The following is a 20,112-nucleotide window of genomic DNA, read 5'->3' as shown; positions in this document are numbered from 1 at the left end:
TGCATGGCAACCGTTCACTGCTTGGACCACTTGATGTGGCATTTAATTGATGTTCAACTGAAATTTAATGGACTGCCAGGAGGTATTCAGTATGTTCAGCAGCTCAGGATTTGGAAGTTCACCTGGCTGGTAGACCTGGTGCCTCAGCCATGCTTAGCAGACCTTGTATGTTCATTAGCACAGTGGGTGCATGCTTGCTAAATAGGTCCTGTCAATCTCTGCACTTCATTGTTCCAAAATCAAATGGTTCAGATAGTTTAGTTTAAATTCAGAGAAGTAGCATTCAGTTTGTCCATCTAGTGCAAAGGTATTTAGGGACTAGCCCATATAATAATTTACATGCTGTATATGCAGCTATTTAGAGATAAGCCCCAAGAGCTACCTTGTATGTTATGTTGTATAGTTTAGAGACTAGTTCTGTGTGTTGAAATGTAAACTTAAAAATTACACTTGTCTACAAATTTTTTAATTACTGTTGTTACAAGTAGCTCCTAAGTTTCATAGAACTGAAAGAAATTTGGGGCTGGCTTTTCTTTCTTTCTTTCTTGTTTGCCTACTTGGAGCATTTGACAGCACATAGTGCAAAATCAGTTTTTCTATAGTAGGGAGTTTCCCCTCTTGCTTATTAGTCCTTTCACACAGCAACCCGGGGTGGGGGGTGGGGGGGAGATTTTAATAATAGGAAAACAGGATTGTAAACCCACAAGAAACAGCAGGGGACAAGGACCAATACCTCAAATTATTTTAAAGTCATTGTTAAAAAATTGATTAGATTTGAGCTTGACAGTGTCCCTTTAATGTGAACAGTATGTTGTATTTACAGGTAATTATGAACTAGCTGTCTTTGATAATTAGTACCATATGCTGAGAGGTGAAAGATGGTCTTCTGGTTAAGGGACTTTGCTAATAGTCAGGAGTTCTGAGTTCAACTCCTAGCTCTGTCACAGATTTCCTGTGTGACCTTAAACAAGTCATTTAACCTCTCTGTGGCTCAGTTCCGCACTTTTAAAATGGGGATAATTGTAATTCCCTACCTCACAGGAGTATTTTGACAATAAATTGCTTAATGTCTGTGCAATGCTCAAATACCAATCGGATAGAGGTTGTAGAAGTACATAGATAGCAAACAGATATTTACAGCCTGATTTTTCAGAGTATCCTAGTTGAGGGACACTGCAGTTTCTCACTGGCTCTGAAAATCAGCCCTTTGTGGACTTACCTTGAGTGTTAATTTGTATGCTGTGTTTTGCAAACAGGAAAAATTTAAGATCCAGACCTGTTTTTTAATGTTTGTTATTAAAACGCTACAGCTATTTATGGACTTTTTAAATGGGTATGCTGTGCGTATAGTTATTTACCAGCTAGTATTGTGTGTTAATATGGATGTGAGCTGTAAAGGTCTACTTCCACATGTTAATGTGTATCCAGTGTGCAAAAGTATTTAGAAGTGAATGTATATTTATTCTGCATTTAAAGGTTTGGAGGCTCATCTTGTGTGCTAATGCGTGTGCCCGGTGAGTAACAGTATTTAAATGCCATTCCCCGGGAGTGCGTTAATGCGTGCAGAGAAACAGAAAGAAGTGTAAGGAATGATAAAGAGTGTTAACAGCACAATGTTTAGCTAAGATTTAAGTCTGGAAAGAGCAGTCTAGTGCATTAATGTGAATATTCAAAGATAGATGTTACTTTATTGAACTAGGCGGTACTTGTAAACGCTATAATTGCAAAAGCTGTTTTAAGGCACATTTATGCAAAGCTATTACATTTACGGTTACTTTATGAATAAAATAATAAAATACCCCACTACTTAAGTGTTTACGTAAAGCAGTCTAGACGACAGAACCTTTATTTCCTCTCGGTGACATGGATTAAGGGATCTACAATGAATCACCCACAAGTCCTGTTCCATCTATGATAATTAATTATAGAAACATAAAAATGTAGGGCTGGAAGGGACCTCAAGAGGTCATCAGGTCCAGCCTCCTGCTCTGAGGAAGGAACAAGTAAACCTAGAACATCCCTGACAGGCGTTTGCCCAATCTGTTCTTAAAACCTCCAATGACGGGGATTCTGTAACCTTCCTTGGAAGCCTGTTCCAGAAAGTTTTTCCTATCTAACCATGGGTGAAAGTAAATCCAGTGACTTACCGGTACGCTGGGGCCAGCTCTGGCCCCCGGAAGGGGCGGGGCCTAGGGCGGAAGGGGCATGGCTGAGGGAGTCAGAGCCAGCCCCAGCCCACCCTGTAAGGTAAGTGCCCCCCCCCACCGGGGTAGCAGCAGCAGCCCGGGGCGCCGGGGGATATTTATAGGGTCCGGGGCTCCCCTGCTTCTACTGCCCCGGCCCTGTAAATAGCCACGGGAGCCCTGGGGAAGCGGTGGGGCTCCCGCGGCTATTTAAAGGACCAGGGCGGCAGAGGCAGCTGGAGCCCCAGGCCCTTTAAATAGCCCGTGGAGCCCCCCGCTATCCCAGGGCTCCGGGGGCTATTTAAAGGGCCTGGGGCTCCACTGCTTCTACCGCCCCGACCCTTTAAATAGCCGTCGGAACCCTGGAGTAGTGGCGGTGAGGCTCCGGCGGCTATTTAAAGGGCCGGGGCGGTAGAAGCAGCGGGAGCCCCAGACTTTTAAAATAGCCCCCAGAGCCCCGCAGCCCTACCCCGGGGCTCCAGTAGTGGGGCTCTGGTGGCAATTTAAAGGGCCTTTAAATTGCCCCCTGGGGAAGCCGGGCCGCCCCGGTACAGCAAACCGGCTCTTGCCGGTACGCCGTACCGGCTTACTTTCACCTCTGTATCTAACCTACATCTCCCTTGCTGCAGATTAAGTCAATTGCTTCTTGCCCTACCTTCAGTGGGCACAGAGAACAATTGATCACAATCCTATTCATAACAGCCCTTAACATATTTGAAGAGTGTTATTAGGTCCCTCCTCGGTCTTCTTTTCTCAAGTCTAAATATTTTAGTTTTTCTAACCTTTTCTCATAGGGCAGGTTTTCATTTTTGTTGCTCTCCTCAGGACTCCCACCAGTTTATCCATATCTTTCCTAAAGCGTGGCATCCAGAGTTGGATGCAGTACTCCAGCTCAGGATTCACCAGTGTTGAGTAGAGCAGGACAGTCACTTCCCGTGTTTTACATATGACACTTCTGTTAATACACCCCAGAATGATATTAGCCTTTTTCACAACTGCATCACATTATAAACTCATTCAATTTTTGATCCACTATAACCCCCCGATCCTTTTCAGTGGTAGTATCACCTAGCCAATTATTCCCAATTTTTAGTTGTGCATTTGATTTTTTCCTTCCTAAGTGTAGTACTTTGCACTTGTCTTAGTTGAATTTCATCTTGTTGATTTCATACTAATTTTCTAATTTATCAAGGTCGTTTTGAATTCTAATCCTGTCCTCCGAAGTGCTAGCATCCCCACCCAGCTTGGTGTCATCTGCAAATTTTATGAGCATGATCTTGAGTCCTTTAAGTCATTAATGAAAATATTGAATAGTACCAGACCGAGGACTGACCCCTGTGGGACACCACTAGATACTCCCTCCCAATTTGACAGTGAACCATTGAAAACTACTCTCTGACTATGGAATTAGACCACATTTCCCTAATTTGCTTATGAGACTGCCATGTGGGACTGTGTCAGAAGCCTTATTAAAATCAAGATATATTACGTCTACTGCTTTCCCTCGATTCACTGGGCCAGTAACCCTGTCAAAGAAAGAAACTAGGTTAGTTTGGCATGATTTTTGCTTGACAAATTCATGCTGGCCATTTCTTATAATCCTATTATGACGGGTTCCCTCCGGGGTGCCACCAGCCTGGGCTCCCTTTCACACTGTGGTGCTGTGATAAGTTGCCAAGCTCTCCAAGCTTGCTCTTTCACCAGCATACACACAGCTAGGGACACACCCAGCTGCAGCTTCACAGACAGATGCTGAGATCAGCTCTGCATGGGAAGGCTCAGCTGAGGCACCTCGCAGGCTTCACCCCTCTCTGGAGTGTAAACCCAAAATTCTAGTGTCTTGCACTGCACAGGGAACTGTACAGTGTAAATTCATAAAATTCGCCCCCTCCCTCAATGTGGAGAGAGATATGCAACAGCTTTCTGTCCCAAGTTCTAATTTCTACACAGTGGTTTTAGACAAAACAAAAACAAATTTATTAACTACAAAAGATAGATTTTAAGTGATAGCAAACAGATCAAATCAGATTACCTTAGTAAATAAACAAAACCGCAAATTGAGCTTAGCACACTAGATAGGTAGGATGTGAATTAGCAAATTCTCATCCTGAGTGATAAAGAGGCTGGCAGATTCTTAAGGCACAAGTTGCCTTGGCTTTCCCAGGTTTTCATACACAGGCTAAAAATACCTCTAGCCTGGGACCATCACTTCCAGGTGTTTCCAGGTGTGTTGTTGTAGGGAGAGTGAGCTACCATCATGATGTCATTGTCCTTTTATATCTTCTTCCCACTTGCTGGAAAGCTCTTTTGCTGTGACCTGGGTCAAACAGTTCCCATTTTATAGTGCTATTTCTGAGCGGTTTCTGTTGTACACAGTTCCTGGGGTAATCCTTGTGTTTGCATGCATTTCCTCAATAAGCCATTAACATTGTTTGGCCTTTTTACTGTTGTACCTGCTTGTGGGTGCTTTCAACCTCATGACATGTTTCAGTAACACATACATAGCCAAACTTCATAACTTCATATACGACATAGCACGTACAATCCGAGATATTAATGTCTAGCAGATCAAGACTTTTAGAATGATACCTCACAAGGCATACTTTGTACAATACATATCCTAATTACATGACAGTGGTGAATATTGGAGTGCCAGGGTGTCACACCTATTACCCTCTCGGTGCTTATAAATTGATTAATAAATTGTTTCAGTATATCTTTCCAAGTATCAAAGTTAGGCTGACTGGTCTATAATTCCCCAAGTTCTCTTTGTGTCCCTTTTTAAAGATGGCCTCCTGATTGAGACATATTGGTCTCTTACTATTCTTCCTATCTTCGCATCAGGATAGTTTGCAGTTGTGCCTTTATTATTCTCTCCTTCAGAAATTGCTGGCTCTCCTGAACTTCTTTATCTCTTAGATTTTCTTCCCATGGGAGTTTACCTACCAGTCCTCTGAGTTTGTTAAAACCTGCGTTTTTGAAGCCCATTGTCTTTATTCTGCTCCCATTCCTTCCTTCCCTTAGAATCATGAAATCTATCATTTGAGGGGTCACTTCACCAGGCCAGGGAAGCTAATGATCCAACCAGCAGACCAAATTTGGTGATGAATCCTGGTCAGGTGCCACCTGAGGCACGTTGCGCATACTCTAAGAAGAAGAAAACCCCAGACTGAAATAAAGCCATTTCTGGTATGGAATATGGCAGTTGTCTGGCAATGCACAGAAATACTACATCATTGTCTAGTTCATGGAAGTGAAGAATACCTTATCCAGTGAAAGTTATAAGGAGAATACCCAGTTTGGAATTTGGCCAACAATCCAGGGTATCACCTTCTTCTTATGAAAAGTGCAGTAGTCAGGATGCCAGTTTACTAACTGGGGCCCATCCTGTCTATTTTGAAGATCTGATGAGATCCTAGCAGAAGGTGCAATGGCAGCGGAATCTGCACTGCTTTAAAAATAGAAACAGGATCCAAGTGGTTTTATTAATGAGCACATAAAAAGAAATGCAGCTTAAATAGTCTGTGTGGCAGCCACTTTCTTTTTATTGCATCATCATCTTAGTTTATAGATTTTGTTTCTTTTAAATCACCTGCTAGGAGGGGAAGCAACATGGCGTGGAGATCTTGAGTCTTAAAAGATTGTCATTAAAGCCACTGTGCTGTATTTAGTTATTTATTTCTTGCTCAGAATGATCCAATCAATAACAGAGCAAAATCAAACACAACTCCCTCCCCTCCAAAGAAGAAAAGACAAGCTAAATAAAGATGTCCAGGAGAAGAGGGGGGCGGGGGAATGCCAGCGAACAACATATTGATTTCCAGCAAAGGAGCAGAGTGTAGATGAGAAATATTCTTCTGACACAGTTATTAAGTGCCGGGCTAGCACACAGGGAAAGGGCCCATTTACTCTTTCTTGAGGCTGAGTCGCAAAAGGGCAGCTGATGCTTCTCAGACCATCTGAGTTTCAAGCTTTCTCAAATGTAGATCTCCCTTTGCTAATTTATTGATACTTTGCACTTACACTTTGATCCAAAGATCTCAAAGCACCTTAAAAGACTAACAATATGCCCATGTGGAAGAAAAGTTATTTTTATCCCCATTTTACAGATTGGTAAACAGAGATACAGGGAGGTGAAGCAACTTGCCTGAGGTCAGACAAGGAATATAAAACTGGCAGAAACAGGAATATAAAACTAAGCACTCTGACTCCCAGTGCCCAGTTTATAGATTACACTAGCTGTTTAAAAGAAAAAGTTGAAGCCTTTGTTTTCAAATGCATTCATAACATTTTGAGAAGTCATGTTCAAAATGTTAATTTTTCTTGGATGATCCAAGGAGAAATCAAGGCACATTGCAGACCTAACTGGAAGTCTTCAAAGAACCTTTGGGATGGATTGTAATTGTCCATTGGGGAATCTGTCCATTGGAAGAAAAGGCTTTACAAACAGATCTGGCTAATAGTTTCAAAAATAGATGCCTAAAGTTAGGCTGCTAAATAAGTTGTCTGAAATTCAATAATGCTGAGCTCCCAGTGGCTCTTCTTGACTTCAGTGGGAGTTGCTGGCGGGTTGGCACTTTTGCAAATCAGGACACTTATTTATGCACCTAAACAACCTAACTTTACCTGCCCATCTGTAAAAATCGGAGCCATTGCCTATAGCATATATATCTACTTTATGGGGCTAGTGCCTAATATTGTAATGAGAAAGTGAAACTGACTGCTCTTGCTGATTAGCTCTCCCAAGCTAAACAACGTAGAAAAAAGGAAATAAACTGCATCAGATGTTGCAAAGTAAATTAGATTTTGAAAACTCTTCCATCATGAATACTCTGAGGCATTGCACTTTTCATAAGGAGTCATTAGCAACACACTCACATAACAACATTTTGCAAATATCTTGAAGATATCTCTGGAAAAGCCGCCAAATGAATATGGGAAGGAGAGATTGGATTAAAAATATGGGAAGGAGAGATTGGATAAAAAAGAAAATTCCCCCTCTTGTATAGAAACCATATCCTCTGGGTTTTTAGCCAAGAGTTTATATTTTACAGTAGAGTTCTAAACTCCTGCAAATCTCTGGGAGTTGCATTGAGGGATTCACAATGGAAATGCTGGCATGCCTTTAACCACATGGGGAGTTATTGGACACTGCTCTAATAGGAAACGAGAGAAACAGAAAGCAAGAGACTTTGTGTGTGTGTGTATATATATAAAATCAATAAACAACCACTCTAGATTCCTGGAGATGGGTTTCCCTTTATTTATTTATTTATTTATTTATCTAACTCCTAAATAATATGTAATTTCTCCAGGCCAAGAAATAAATTGAAAGGATTTAGGGGGATTTGCTTATCAGCGGAACACCACGTAGCATTACATTCCCCCTGCTTTGGGGAAGGTACAGTGAAGTTTGGTTAAGCTGCTGTGGCTCAATACTCCTCTTTCCTCTGTCAGGGTGCCTTGAACAACACACAGATTAATCCTCCCCTCTTCTTTTCTCTGCCCTCCCCACCGCAAACTCCATCGTCGTTCCCACCAGCAGCAGATGGAGGTAAAAGGCTTAAGACAGCAGAAACACTGATTTTTATTTTATTTTATTTTTTTTTAGCCCCATTGTCTTTGTGCAGCTTAGGGATGGGAACAAAAGTCCCTGGTACTTGGCATCAAATCTGGTCAAGAAGAGGCTGGCTTTACAATCTTAATGAACTACTGATTCTGCTGAAGCATGTTTATGTTCCCAAAGAGCTAATTTGGCTTGTAAGGCTCTTTTTAAACAATATCACCCATGATAGTGGACTTGACATGCAGCTGGGGCTACTTTTCTCCTTGCTTTAGCCTACATGACTGGTTATTTAATCTCTTGTCTGCAGTGATAATGCCCGAATGGTTGATTTTGTTACATGGGTAGATCTATTATGAACCCTAAATAATGATCTCATTTGACTGCAAATCAATTTGCTCTCTTGTGTCCAGCCAGGATCACACAGCCGGAAATGTGCTGAGGTTGATTTTTGGGTGCTTTGAGGATTGTTGTTGGTTTGGTTGGTTTGTTTGTTTGTTTTTCTAAGTCATGTTAATGTGGAAAATTCTATGCATGCTGGTTACTGACTGCCTCCCAGCCAGCCTGGATCTAGGGCATGTGAGATTACAATAAGACCTCTGGCAGTGACACCTCTTTGCTCAAAGTGAAACATGAACAGTTGAAAGCCCATGCTGGACATCTTTACTGTCTGCTTTTGGAATGGCCCAAGAAATGGATAAGGAGGTGTTTGGTGCTGATGAGCATGGTGTAAATACAAGATTAGATTTAAAATAGAAGGGGGGAAAATACTGTTCATTGAGGCCTATACACTAATAACATTGATATTCATAACTGGCTGGTATGCTTGCTTTGTCTAAGGGCTTGTCTTCACAACAGGCTAAATCGATGCTGCTGCAGTCGATGCAGCGGGCATTGATTTAGTGGGTCTCATGAAGACACAATAAGTCAATGGGAGAGCGCTCTCCTGTCCACTTCGGTACGCCACCTCGATAAGAGGTGGAAGCTATGTCGATGGGAGAGCGTATCCTGCCGACATAGCACGGTGTAGATACTGCTGTAAATCGATATTAGTTATGTAACTTACGTAACTTAACTAGCATATCTTAAATTGACTTACAGGGTTAATATAGACAAGGCCTCAATGTTGATGATTTCCAGAACTTCCCTGAGTAGTCTGCTCCACAGTCTGAGAGCTCACTGTCAAGAATTTTTTCCTGGCTGTCATCCTAAATGTTCTTTTGCTTAATTTCATCCAAATACCGTGTTGGAGCGCCCTACATAATTCCTCTTCCTCCTTGATGTTTATTACACCCTTGAGATACTTGTAGGCACTTACCGTGCTTCTGTTAGTCCTTCTTTAGCCAAGGTGTGCGTGTTTAGTGTTGCTAAAATTCCCTCCTATTTGTCTATATCTTTCTGGCATGGAAGTGCCCAAGACTAAAAATAGTGGACCATGTTCTCTGCTGATGTAAATTGGTGCAGCTCTGTTGAAACTGATACATATTGAAAGCCCAGTTATTCCATCTGTAGCCTCAGCTGAGCTGCACAGAGAGGGACTACCAATTCCCTGTCCTTTGATCTGGTGCCTCTGCTGCATACACACAGAACAAAACTGCAACATCTTTGTTGCTATCTTGTCATATTACAAGCTCCAATTTCATGTATTCCCCACTCATATGTTGTACATTATTTCCATCTGGATGTAGTAGTTTGTGCAGGTCCAGACTGAATCTCCCAGACATGCGATAATGTAACCACCTCCGAGGCATTTTGCAAAGATGAAATGGAAAAGTTTGAAACAACTTAAGGAAAAAAAGGCTTAAGGCATAGACAGGATAGGTGAGGATTCCCATTAAATAAGTGAGGATTACCAGGTATGACAGCATGCTAGTACCATGTTTAAAGAGACAATGTTCAGTTATCAGAGTCTCTTTGGTGTGGTACCCAGACTTGAAATGATACCAGCGTAGGCTATCATGAGAGATTAAGAGGCTTCCCCACTTTGTAGTTTTGACAAGCCCGGTAAATATCCTGAGCCCAGTCACTCTTATGGAATACCAGTACTTGTGGTCTGACACAGAGCCAGGAAGTATAGTGGCATGGTGACAGGGGAGAGAGACAAGCAATTGAGTTCAGGAGACCTTTTTGAGACTTTTTCAAACATCATGAAAATTTCACAGATTTGGGTTGAATTTAGGGAAAGGTTTGGGATGCTCTTTAATGTATCTGAACTGGTTTAGCCAACCCTGGTTTAAATTAGAGAGATACCTGATCCACATTTGGATTTGCATCTGAATATTCTGGGGTGTTCAAATACAGGGTTTCAGGTCAGCTCATGATAATGATGCAAAGAAGATGCAAAGTGCAGATCTACAACCAAATGTCCCCAACGTTGGGAAATGTTTGGACCCAGGGTTTTGGATTGAGCCATCCCTAGATTAAATTTAAACTTTGGTTCCTCAGTGACAATGGGACTTGCGCTTCTCCCATTCGAAGAAACCGAAAAATGTATTTGGAGTGCAGTGTTGGACTCAGAGTAAGGCATGCAGTGGGGGAGAGAAATTCAAATGGCAGGCGGCTAGGAGAATTTAATACTCCTTTAAAGAGTGAACCTGCCACCAAGAAAGTACTGTGGAGCAGTTTGTCTGTTGGACTCAGGGAATATTTATGGGTTCTTCTCTTTTCTTTCTTACTGGCAATGAGAACTCCATCATTCTTGGTTGCGTTATTTATAATTTCATAAAGCTGTTTCGTGGCAGGGCTTATTTTATCCTGTGCTTAATCTCCGTCAAATAATGGTGCACCCAGGGAGCAAGGTGACCAAAAGCATTGCACGTCAGCGGTAGAGCGGGAAGTGGGTATTCAGAGCCTGCCACTTTGCATGGAACAAAGGGGCAAAGGTTGTGCATCTGAGGCATAAATTGAGACTTTGTGCATTTGGGGAGAGAAGGGGAGCAGAATTGTCTTGACCAGGCTTTGCCATGCCAGCCAGACTTCCTTCTCAATAGCAGTGATGTATAGTAATGAACCAAGATGCAGAACCATCACCAAGGCAAGATTGAAGAGGCCCTTGGAGTGAATAATTAGAAGCAGGTGATTACAGAAACAATAATTCATTGGAGGGAATGGGGAGTCACTTCTATGAAATTGAGAGAATGGGAAGGTAAATATGCCCATAAATAAATCCTCAAGGGTGGATGCAGAGTTTTGAGCTTTCTCCTGCCCTGGTTTTATTCCAAGGTAATTTCAATAAACACTGGAGAGAGGGAGAGAGAAAAAATAATATAAATGCAATAAAAAATCTTTCAGGGAAGGAATAAAAAGGGTTCCTGCCAGAGAGAGATTTTATTGAAAGTTATTATAATACCTATCTTTAGTTTTATGGCCCTTAATACAGGGCCAAGTAATTTCAGTGCTGGGATTAAAAAATGAAATCCATATTTTAAAATAGGATAGCATGAATTATTCTTTTTAATATAGAATTTAGCTAATGTACAGGGCAGGCAAATATTTTCTCTCTATTACTCTCTCAAATGAAAGCACAAAACATCACTTTGTAGGGAGATGCCTTGTTCATATCATTTTGACTAGAAAGCCCTTATGGAGTAATTAGATACCTGAAGTGGTTAGTGTGCAGTTGCCCGTAGATAATAATACTAAGCATTTAGCATCTTCAGAGCACTGGGCAGGCATTAACTAATTAATCCTCACAATCCCCTTGGAAGATAGGTGAGTATTATCAACCTCAGTTGACAAACGGGGAGAGACGCACAGAGAGGTTAAATGATTTTGCCTAAGGCCATGCAAGCAGTTAGTGGAAGAGCTCATAATAGAACCCAGGAGTTCCTGGCCAACAGGCCCATGCTTATTTTCCACTAGACCATGCTGTCTTGTAAAGCTGCATTCACCCTGTGAAGGTCATGTTGGTCTCATGAGATGGTCTTGAAGTGACAGATTCCAGCTACAAGGCTTTCTGGTCTCCTAAGGGGCTCATTTGCTCTAGTTTGCTGCTCCTCCTCATTGAAATACTAGCTAGTATGATTCATATGTAGGGTATGTGAGCTGAAGGAAGTGCATGGAAAGCCAACATGGGCAGGCATTGGGAAAACAAATAGCGATGGAAGGATAAGGCATGTCTTGGGGAAAATAATACAGGATGGTAGGTGGCAAGACGGCTTACTGAATTAGTTCTTCCTGTTGTTTCTAGCAATCTTGGCTTTGGTCAAAAAATTATACTAGCTTTGGTGGCCTTTCTTTCTAATCCTCATTTTTGTACATACAAAACTATCACATAGTCTGGCATTATCAGTGGCTGCAGTTGGGGTGGAGGGTGAGTTAGCTGGTCAGGACTGAGGTGTGTTGTGTTGGAGAGCAGTCCTGGAATAGCAAGACGTGCTGCAGGTCAGGACCGGCAGGATTGTTAGGTGTAGAATTGGGCACCATCTGCTTGCATTTTGCCTGATTCTTGTCTGCTCTAGTGGGCCCCTTTCTCAAGGCCCCCAGATTTTCTTACATATTTTAAAAAAGATAACCTTAAAACACAGTGTTTAGTATTGGGAAGGTGGTGGGGTGACAGAGGAAAGCCACTTGCAGTAAATCATTAGAATTCAGTTAAGCATCAGAATTGTATAAGCCTTTTCCCTTTAAACCATTTATCTAGGGCAATGGTTCCCAAACTTGTTCCGCCGCTTGTGCAGGGAAAGCCCCTGGCAGGCCGGGCCAGTTTGTGTACCTGCCGCGTCTGCAGGTTTGGCCGATCGCGTCTCCCAGGGGCCGCGTTTCGCTGCTCCGGGCCAATGGGAGCTGCTGGAAGCGGCGTGGGCCGAGGGATGTGCTGGCCGCCGCTTCCAGCAGCTCCCATTGGCCCATAGCAGTGAACCGCGGCCACTGGGAGCCGCGATCAGCCGAACCTGCGGACGCGGCAGGTAAACAAACCAGTCCAGCCCGCCAGGGGCTTTCCCTGCACAAGCGGCGGAATAAGTTTGGGAGCCACTGATCTAGGGGATGTACATATGTGGCCTGTGCAATATATGCGATGCTCAAAAGATTATAGGTACCAAACATATGTCTTGCACATCCCTCCTCTGCCCACCCTGTGCTGAACAGACAGGCATTCTAGCCAATTCATTTAAAGTGAGAAATCAGCCTTAGCATTTCAACAAAACATCTACCCCTGTGAAGATGTCAGTTCAGCCAAAGAAAGAACCTTGGGACCAAAGCCAACAAGATCTCTTTGTACATGATACTTGAAGTTCCTTACATTCTTCTACCTCAAGAATGTCACATATGGTTCAGGAAGTCCAGAGCAAAAAGGTCATAAATAGACTGTTGTTTCCTCAGCCTGGCTCCTAAGAAGGCCATTTGCATAGTCAAAGATAACACAATACATAGAGTAGGTGGTCTGATGCCTGTTTAACTAGCTACTCTTCCAAAGCATCACCTTCATAGGTCCCATGTAATCCATTCCCCAGGGGCCACTGCAGGGTTGTGCCCTCCAAATGTTTCCTAGTCCTCTGTCTGTCACGTCCAAGATTAAGTGATTCATGTGATGGGACTTCCAGTTCTAACTATGGGCTGTTTTCTATGGGAGCCTCATAGATATTCAGCTTTTATTTTTCTACATCTTAATTTCACCCCCTTACTCCTACTCTTATTCCATGGCCTACCCTAACTCACTGAAATCAGAGAAATGTTAGGTTGGACCTGATACCTTCAGCACCACAGCAGGTGTGACTTATTTTGAGGTAATCGTTTTGTTCAGCAGCTCAGAAAGAGTTTTGTGTGAAGAAGTGCCTGGTACATTCAACAGTACCTCAGGTATGTTCTACCTGGATGTACTGACTAACTTCTTAATATACTAAACAGGAAGAAGAGCAATGTTCAGCTAGCACTTGGATTCTCCAGCAAAAACCCTACTAGATGAGTGTAACCCTTAGGAAAATGACCAATGGATGCAACCTGTGAGTGGCTAGTGACTAGTGTCTGGGTGTTCTGGGTTGAGAGATATTCTGCAGCCAAAAGGAGGAGGGATTAGATCAGGGCTTCCCTGCCTCACCTCCCCTACTGGCTCCCACTCCCTCTCTCAGCTCAAGAAGCAGAAAGGGAGAGTGGCGTGTGCGCACATCAGAGGCCGGTGTGGGGGCAGAGGTTTCCTGGCACAAGTCCAGCACAGCTCTGTGGTAAAGAACAATTGGGTAAGGAGCCTGGGGCTGGCTGCTTTCTTGAGAAAGAGCCCTTTGAGATAGTCATATGGGGGGTTGGAAGCTAAGGGAGCGCTCCTTTTGAGGAAAAGGGAGAGTCCTTTGGTGGAATGAGGAGTTGTGTATTTGTAGTGACCTGAAGTCCCCAGGAAGAATACACTTCTCGTGGGAACCTAAGTACAATGTACTGAGGAAAATTACACTCCTCTTGAATTTCTATGAGTTAAGTAGCAGCTTGTGCCAGCCCCAGCAAGGACAGTTCTTACATGGATCTTTCACAAGTCCTTGCACTGATCCCATGGCTCTGTCTAATCTGCGGCTTTCTGCACCGCGCCAGGAAGGGACAGGAAAGAGGGACTGTTTCAGTGGCAGGCTTAGGTTGAGCTGACACTGCTGAGGGTAGGATAATTTTGTACTATGTGCAGGAACATTATAACCTGTGTCCGGAGGCTGCCACAAAATCTCCCTAATGGTCCACATTACTAATTCAACTAATTATAGCAATTACATGAAGGAGTTGCTGCTGGGGAGAGAAGCCATTACACTTCTCCCTAACACACTGCAGTACATGCTGCTCATTAATTAGACCAGCAACAACAACAAAAAAATTACCAGCTGGAAACTGCAAGTAACATACTGAAACTCACAAAGGCCAGGGATATTCTTAGTTTGCCTTAAGCCTTTCAATGCCCGATCTTCCTTCCCACCTGTTGTACTGCTGCCGGTCCATTACCATTCGACTCAATCCCTCTACAGTTAGCAGACCAAACTATACTTTGTACTATGTGGACTTATCTGGAATGGTCAGTGGCACAGAAGCATTGTGCCTGGATCACTTAGCAGTGCAGCAGTTGTGCTCTGTCTGGGTATACCTGGAATGTTCCCCCCTGCAGCAGGTGCATTCTACCTGGAATGATTAGCAGAGCAGCAGGTGCCCTCAGCCTGAGTGCAAATGATGTGCTTAGCAGCACAGCACGCTTGTTCTCTGGGGGCAGCTGATACATTTGGCTGCACAGGAGGTGCCTGTTACTTGAAAGCATCTAGTATGTTGAGCTGTACAGTAACTGCATTCAACCTCGAAGTCCATAGTATGCTCACACGCAGAATGGATGCCTTCTACTTGGACCTGTGTGGTATTTCAGCAGAACACCAGATGTGCTCTAACTGGACATACTGTAACTGGTACTTTTGGCTGTATCTGGACCATTTGCCAGCCCAGCGGGTGTTTTACGTGGGTGTACCTAGTCTGTTCAGTAGCACAACAGGTTCAACTTGGTATATTAAACAGCATAGCAGGGACACTGTATCTGTACATACCTGAAATATTCAGCAGCACAGTGGAATAATTTTACCTGGTATAATGGAAACCAGCATTATGGAAGGTGTATAATATCTAGACGTGTCTGGAATGTTGAACAGAACCCAAGCGTTTTAAAAAGATGCAATTGAAAATATTTTCCCAGGAGAGTAAACTGCCTCTGTTACAATCTTTTGGGTAACAAACGTCTTATCACTTTTTTTACTTTTTTCCCCCCTCTTCTTTGTTCCCTTCCTTCATGTGCTAGACCACTGATGACATTGTTTCATCAGCTGAATGTTCCAGCGATGACGAAGACCTCATTGAATGTGAGCCGAGTACAGGTAAGTCAGGTCAGTCTTGTTTTGCTTGCTTTCTTATTTCATTTGCAAAAAACAATACATACGTATATATATATGTGTGCGTGTGTGTGTGTGAATGTATACATATATATAGCTATATATGTAATATACATATACATATATATATATATATATATAGTATATAAAATACAAATTTATACAGCCAAGCATCAGATCCCATGGAGTTGGCAATAACAAAAGACAAAGATGTAACAACCTCTCAATTAATGGAAAGCTGTTTTCACAGGAAGCCAAACTTCCTGGAACCAGCCCCTAATTAATTAATAGTTAACAGTTGTGCTACATATTTGTAGCAGCCATTGTGCTGCTCTATTGGAGAGGAAGAAATGGATGTGGTCCAAAGTATATATTAAAGGTGGAGGGACTGAGGGACAAAAAAGAGAGAAGAGAAACTAAAGTTGGGCAATAATGAATGGTCAATATTATTTAATCTTCATTAATCGTCATTCTGAAGATATGCTGCAAAAATATATTTGTCCATGGGATTCTGAATGCAGTTAACATGGTACTATATTCATACTAACTTTGTTCTCTGTGTGCCTAGAGAACTCGGGGAGTATCACAGTAAATGCAAAATTAGTATTAAGTTGTGCCATGTTACCTGCAATGATGCTTCAAAATGTATCCATTAAGAGTCAACAGGAGTGTAGCCATTTGAAACTGATTCGACTTCTCCCTTTAGACCCAGATACATTTTGATGGTTTGATGGCTTTACTTTCTGGTGAGATATATATGATGTGATATCCAGAAGGCAACTGCAGTCTGTTTTATTTCTTACAGACTTTTTCAAGTCATCTTTTTGAGGCTTGCCATGAGTTAAGCATTTATATAATAGAGAACAGATATCATCGAATTTCTGTGTACATAAAAAAATGGAGTTTGGTTAGACTCTTACATCATTAAAGGTGAAACACATAAATAGTTTGTTTAATTTTTGGTTTTGTTTTGATTTATTATTTGTTTGGGGTTATTTTTCTTTTTGCTAAAAAAAAAACCCATAAAATGTTCTGTTCATAGTTTCCTGAAGCTTTTCAGATTAATATAGTCATAATAATAAAAGTCACCCAAAGATAGTGCTTTCATATTTCTTTTCCACCTTTCATAGGCAGCCTGCTTTTTTTTTTTTTTTTTTTTTTTTTTTTTTTTTTTTGGTAGGACTTGGTCATTCAATAACTAACATGGCTTTGAACTGTAGCTGGGAAATTCCACAGTGGAACCACTAGGGAAGGCAGAGACACTCAGGCAGATGCAAGCAAATGGTAGAGCCTCTATCCCTTCTACCAGATCAATATAAAGGCCTATGCACTTAGCCAGGCAGGTAGTTGAAACCTGTTGTTCCAACATTTTCATGCAGCTGGGGATACGTAACCAGACTCAGCTGTACCAACCAGTGCCCCACTGCCTGGCATTCAGCACGTCTTCTATAATCTACAGTGGAGTTAAGGCTGTTCTACATCCCAGCCTGGCAATCATGAGAGTAGATTAGCATGTAAACAGTTGACTCAGAGGTGGGTACCAGTGGCACAGTAAGACCTACCATAGAGACGGGCAGCAGTGAGTCACTGGGAATCAGCACAGTGGCGCCTCATTAAGGCAGGGCCATGGAATTTAGTGCCATACACGGACTGAAGAAACAGAAACTAATGGTTCATCCATTTAAAGATCCCTACTAATCTTCAAAGATCTCAATAAACTTTCTTTTTTTCTTTGACTGTCAAAATGGAAGCATTTTCCTATCTTTATCAGCCTGCTCCTCTTGTCCATTTCCTGCAGTCACATTGCAATAGAGTCATTGATTTATAGATTCGAAAGCCAAAAGTGACCATCTAGTCTGATCTCCTTTATAACACAGACTTCCCCAAAATAATTCCTAGAGCAGAACTTTTAGAAAAAACATCCAGTCTGTGTCACAGATCTTTTCATGGTGATGAATTGTGATGGCACAGACTCTGAGAATGTAGCATCAATGAACGAGTCAAGCCTGGAGGGAGCAGGCTTCTAAAAAAGAAAGGAGCCATTGCATTAATAGTTTGAAATATTCCACTAGGTGCCTAAATACCTTTGAACATCTGACCTGTAGGGGCCAAAGTCCCATTGAAAGTATAAGTGACTTAGGCACTTCTGAAAATTTGGCCCCAAAACCTCTGTGCCTCATATATACAATGGAGATTACCCCTCCCTAGTGCCTCATTGAGGGAGTAAGGTGATAAACTAAAGTCAGTGGAGTTCCTCAGGATTTACACTGGCTCTGAGTGGAGGAGTTGACTGGCCCACTGTGAAGTGATCTTTGCTGTGGATGCTCGCTTATGCACTTGGGGTTAAATCCTCTCAGCAGCACTAGTGTGCAAAGTCAGTAGAGGGAGAAGCAGCAGGGCTATATCAGTCCATGGTGCCAGGAGAGGTGAATGGCTAATGTACCAGACCCACGCACACACAGAGTTATGATCTGAAGACTTATGGTCACTCCTCCACTGGATAGCAAGTATGCTGCTGTGGCCAAGTGCTAGCTGGGGCTCACTTTACTCCTCAATTAGATATCTTCTGTCTACACTACAAAGTTAGTTCAGCTTAACTACATCACTCAGGGCTGTGAAAAATTTCATGTTCTGTTCAGTGTAATTAAGCTGACTAAAGTCCTGGTGTAGACACTCCTAGTCAATGGAAGATTTATGCTGTTGACCTAGGTATCACCTCTTGGAGAGATGGATTTATTAGAAAGGAATGAACTAGATGGAAGAACCCCTTCTGATGCTGTAGCAAGTGTCTGCACTACAGTGGTGCAGCTGTGCCGCTATAACGTTTCTAGTGTAAACATATCCTTAGTGTCAGAACCCACCCCACCCCCCAATTTCAAAGGAAGTAGAATGGTCCTTTTGGTATTTCTGAAATCAGCAGCAAAGTGCATGGGTCCCTTGAACCATCCTGCCCTGGTCAGCAGTCCCCTGTAGTGGAGGGTGCATTGGACATGTCTTAGTACCCTCTTGCTTCACGAGCCAGGGCAGGATTTGGCCATTTGCAAGGATCTCTTGCTTTAGCGGATACCCCAGAGAGAGAAAGAACCAGATGGTTTTATTTGTGTTTTTAATCAAACTCATTTAAAGTTGCTTCCTCTTGTTTTGCTGGCAGGCCAGTGTATTTTACACCACCCTGTGGCTTTCCTGTTCAGTTCTGCAACAAATTGGAAATTAAATGACAAACTCAGTTCAGGCCCCAACATGTTCCTCTGAAAATCGGTAGCCTTTAAAGCCCCTGAGCTTGTTCCAGATGCCAGGACATGGCCTCGCTTCACCCCCAGAGGTATGATCCAGTAACCTATAGGTTACTGCACACAAATGGTTACCCCGCTGCAGCTGTGAGATGTGATGCATACCAGAGTAAGGTCATTGTGCAATACACAAGCACAATGAGTCACGGTCAGGAGAGAGTCTCCTCCTTCAATTCAAAGCCTTTCAGATTTCATGTGAGTCAGACTCCAATCCCCAGAGCCAAATATATTCCTATGATTTTTGTTCTGGGTCCAATCCGACACCCAGGGGAGACCATTTTCAGATTCTGGTTTGAATGTGTTTAAAGATGGCAGAAAAGCATGAGATTTGCATCTCTTTGAGGTCAAAAATGTCATGAGAATTACTTGTGAGATGTCAGCACCATTGAACCCAAGGCTCTATTCCGCATTGAATCCAAACCTTGAACCTCAACATACAGCTACTCTGAATCCAAATACCTCTAGCCCACTTCTTTAAAAGTAAAAGATGGATAAAAAAGAAATTTCCATCTCCAGCTCTTTTTCGAATCGGGGCTGTGCTGGCCAGCTCCCAGCACAGCAGGGATGGCAGGCAGCTTGTACCTCTAAAGGCAAACTTACTGCTCCTAGGATCCTGCAACCTGCACGTTGCAGGTCCCTGACATTCCTGTCCTGACTCTGATAGAGCTTGGGACCATCTGTCATGTAACCACACATACCTATGGAAGTGTACCTAAAAAGCAGTGGTAGCACCATAAATGAGTCTAATAACAATCCCTGTGAAAAGTAATAACAGAAAGGTGATTGATGGACTAAAGATAAGAAAGTTGACATTCATCCTAGTGCCCTAAATACCTCTCATATGCCACTTAAAACCCGAATACAGGGGTAAAGTAGGACTTAAATGGCACATAGGGTCCTGGGGAGAAAGTCACCCAAAATGGAGAGATTTCCCTCTTCTGCATTAGCGCTGAATTGCTTGTTATAATCTAAATGTACCAAAGACACCATGTTTATATCTGGGTCTGGTTTTCAAATACTCCCAAAGTCTGGGTGCTCAGGCCAAAGGTGTTGTTTTGGCCCATTCTAGAAGTAGGAGTCATTTGTGCAATTCAGTTCCAGATCCTGGTTCAGATTTCTCACACCCCCAAAGTTGGGTCCAGTGTCTTGGCACGGCATGTTGGAGAAAGAGGCAGCCACTGTGCTGTTCTGATCATGCAGCTACAATCAGTGGGTGGAAGATTTTTAAGGCTATTCTG

The 20,112-nt window shown here is 42.6% G+C and overlaps 1 protein-coding gene across 19 annotated transcripts in view; it reads left to right on the top strand.

Annotated features, from left to right (window-relative positions):
- NRXN3 (neurexin 3) overlaps nucleotides 1-20,112 on the top strand; it is a 1,366,589-nt gene that overhangs the window by 1,297,805 nt on the left and 48,672 nt on the right. For 10 of the 19 annotated variants that reach the window (XM_065404055.1, XM_065404062.1, XM_065404056.1 and 7 more), the window contains one exon: nucleotides 15,494-15,578. In XM_065404055.1, the coding sequence (XP_065260127.1) occupies nucleotides 15,494-15,578 (85 nt within the window). The remainder of the gene's footprint in view (nucleotides 1-15,493; nucleotides 15,579-20,112) is intronic. The other 9 variants (XM_065404047.1, XM_065404046.1, XM_065404048.1 and 6 more) reach the window with 1 other exon arrangement.

This window comes from Emys orbicularis, chromosome 4, assembly GCF_028017835.1.
Source record: "Emys orbicularis isolate rEmyOrb1 chromosome 4, rEmyOrb1.hap1, whole genome shotgun sequence".
Classification (NCBI taxonomy): Eukaryota; Metazoa; Chordata; order Testudines; family Emydidae; genus Emys; species Emys orbicularis.
The sequence above is the reverse complement of the archived record's forward strand: the minus strand, read 5'-3'. Positions and strand labels throughout refer to the sequence as shown.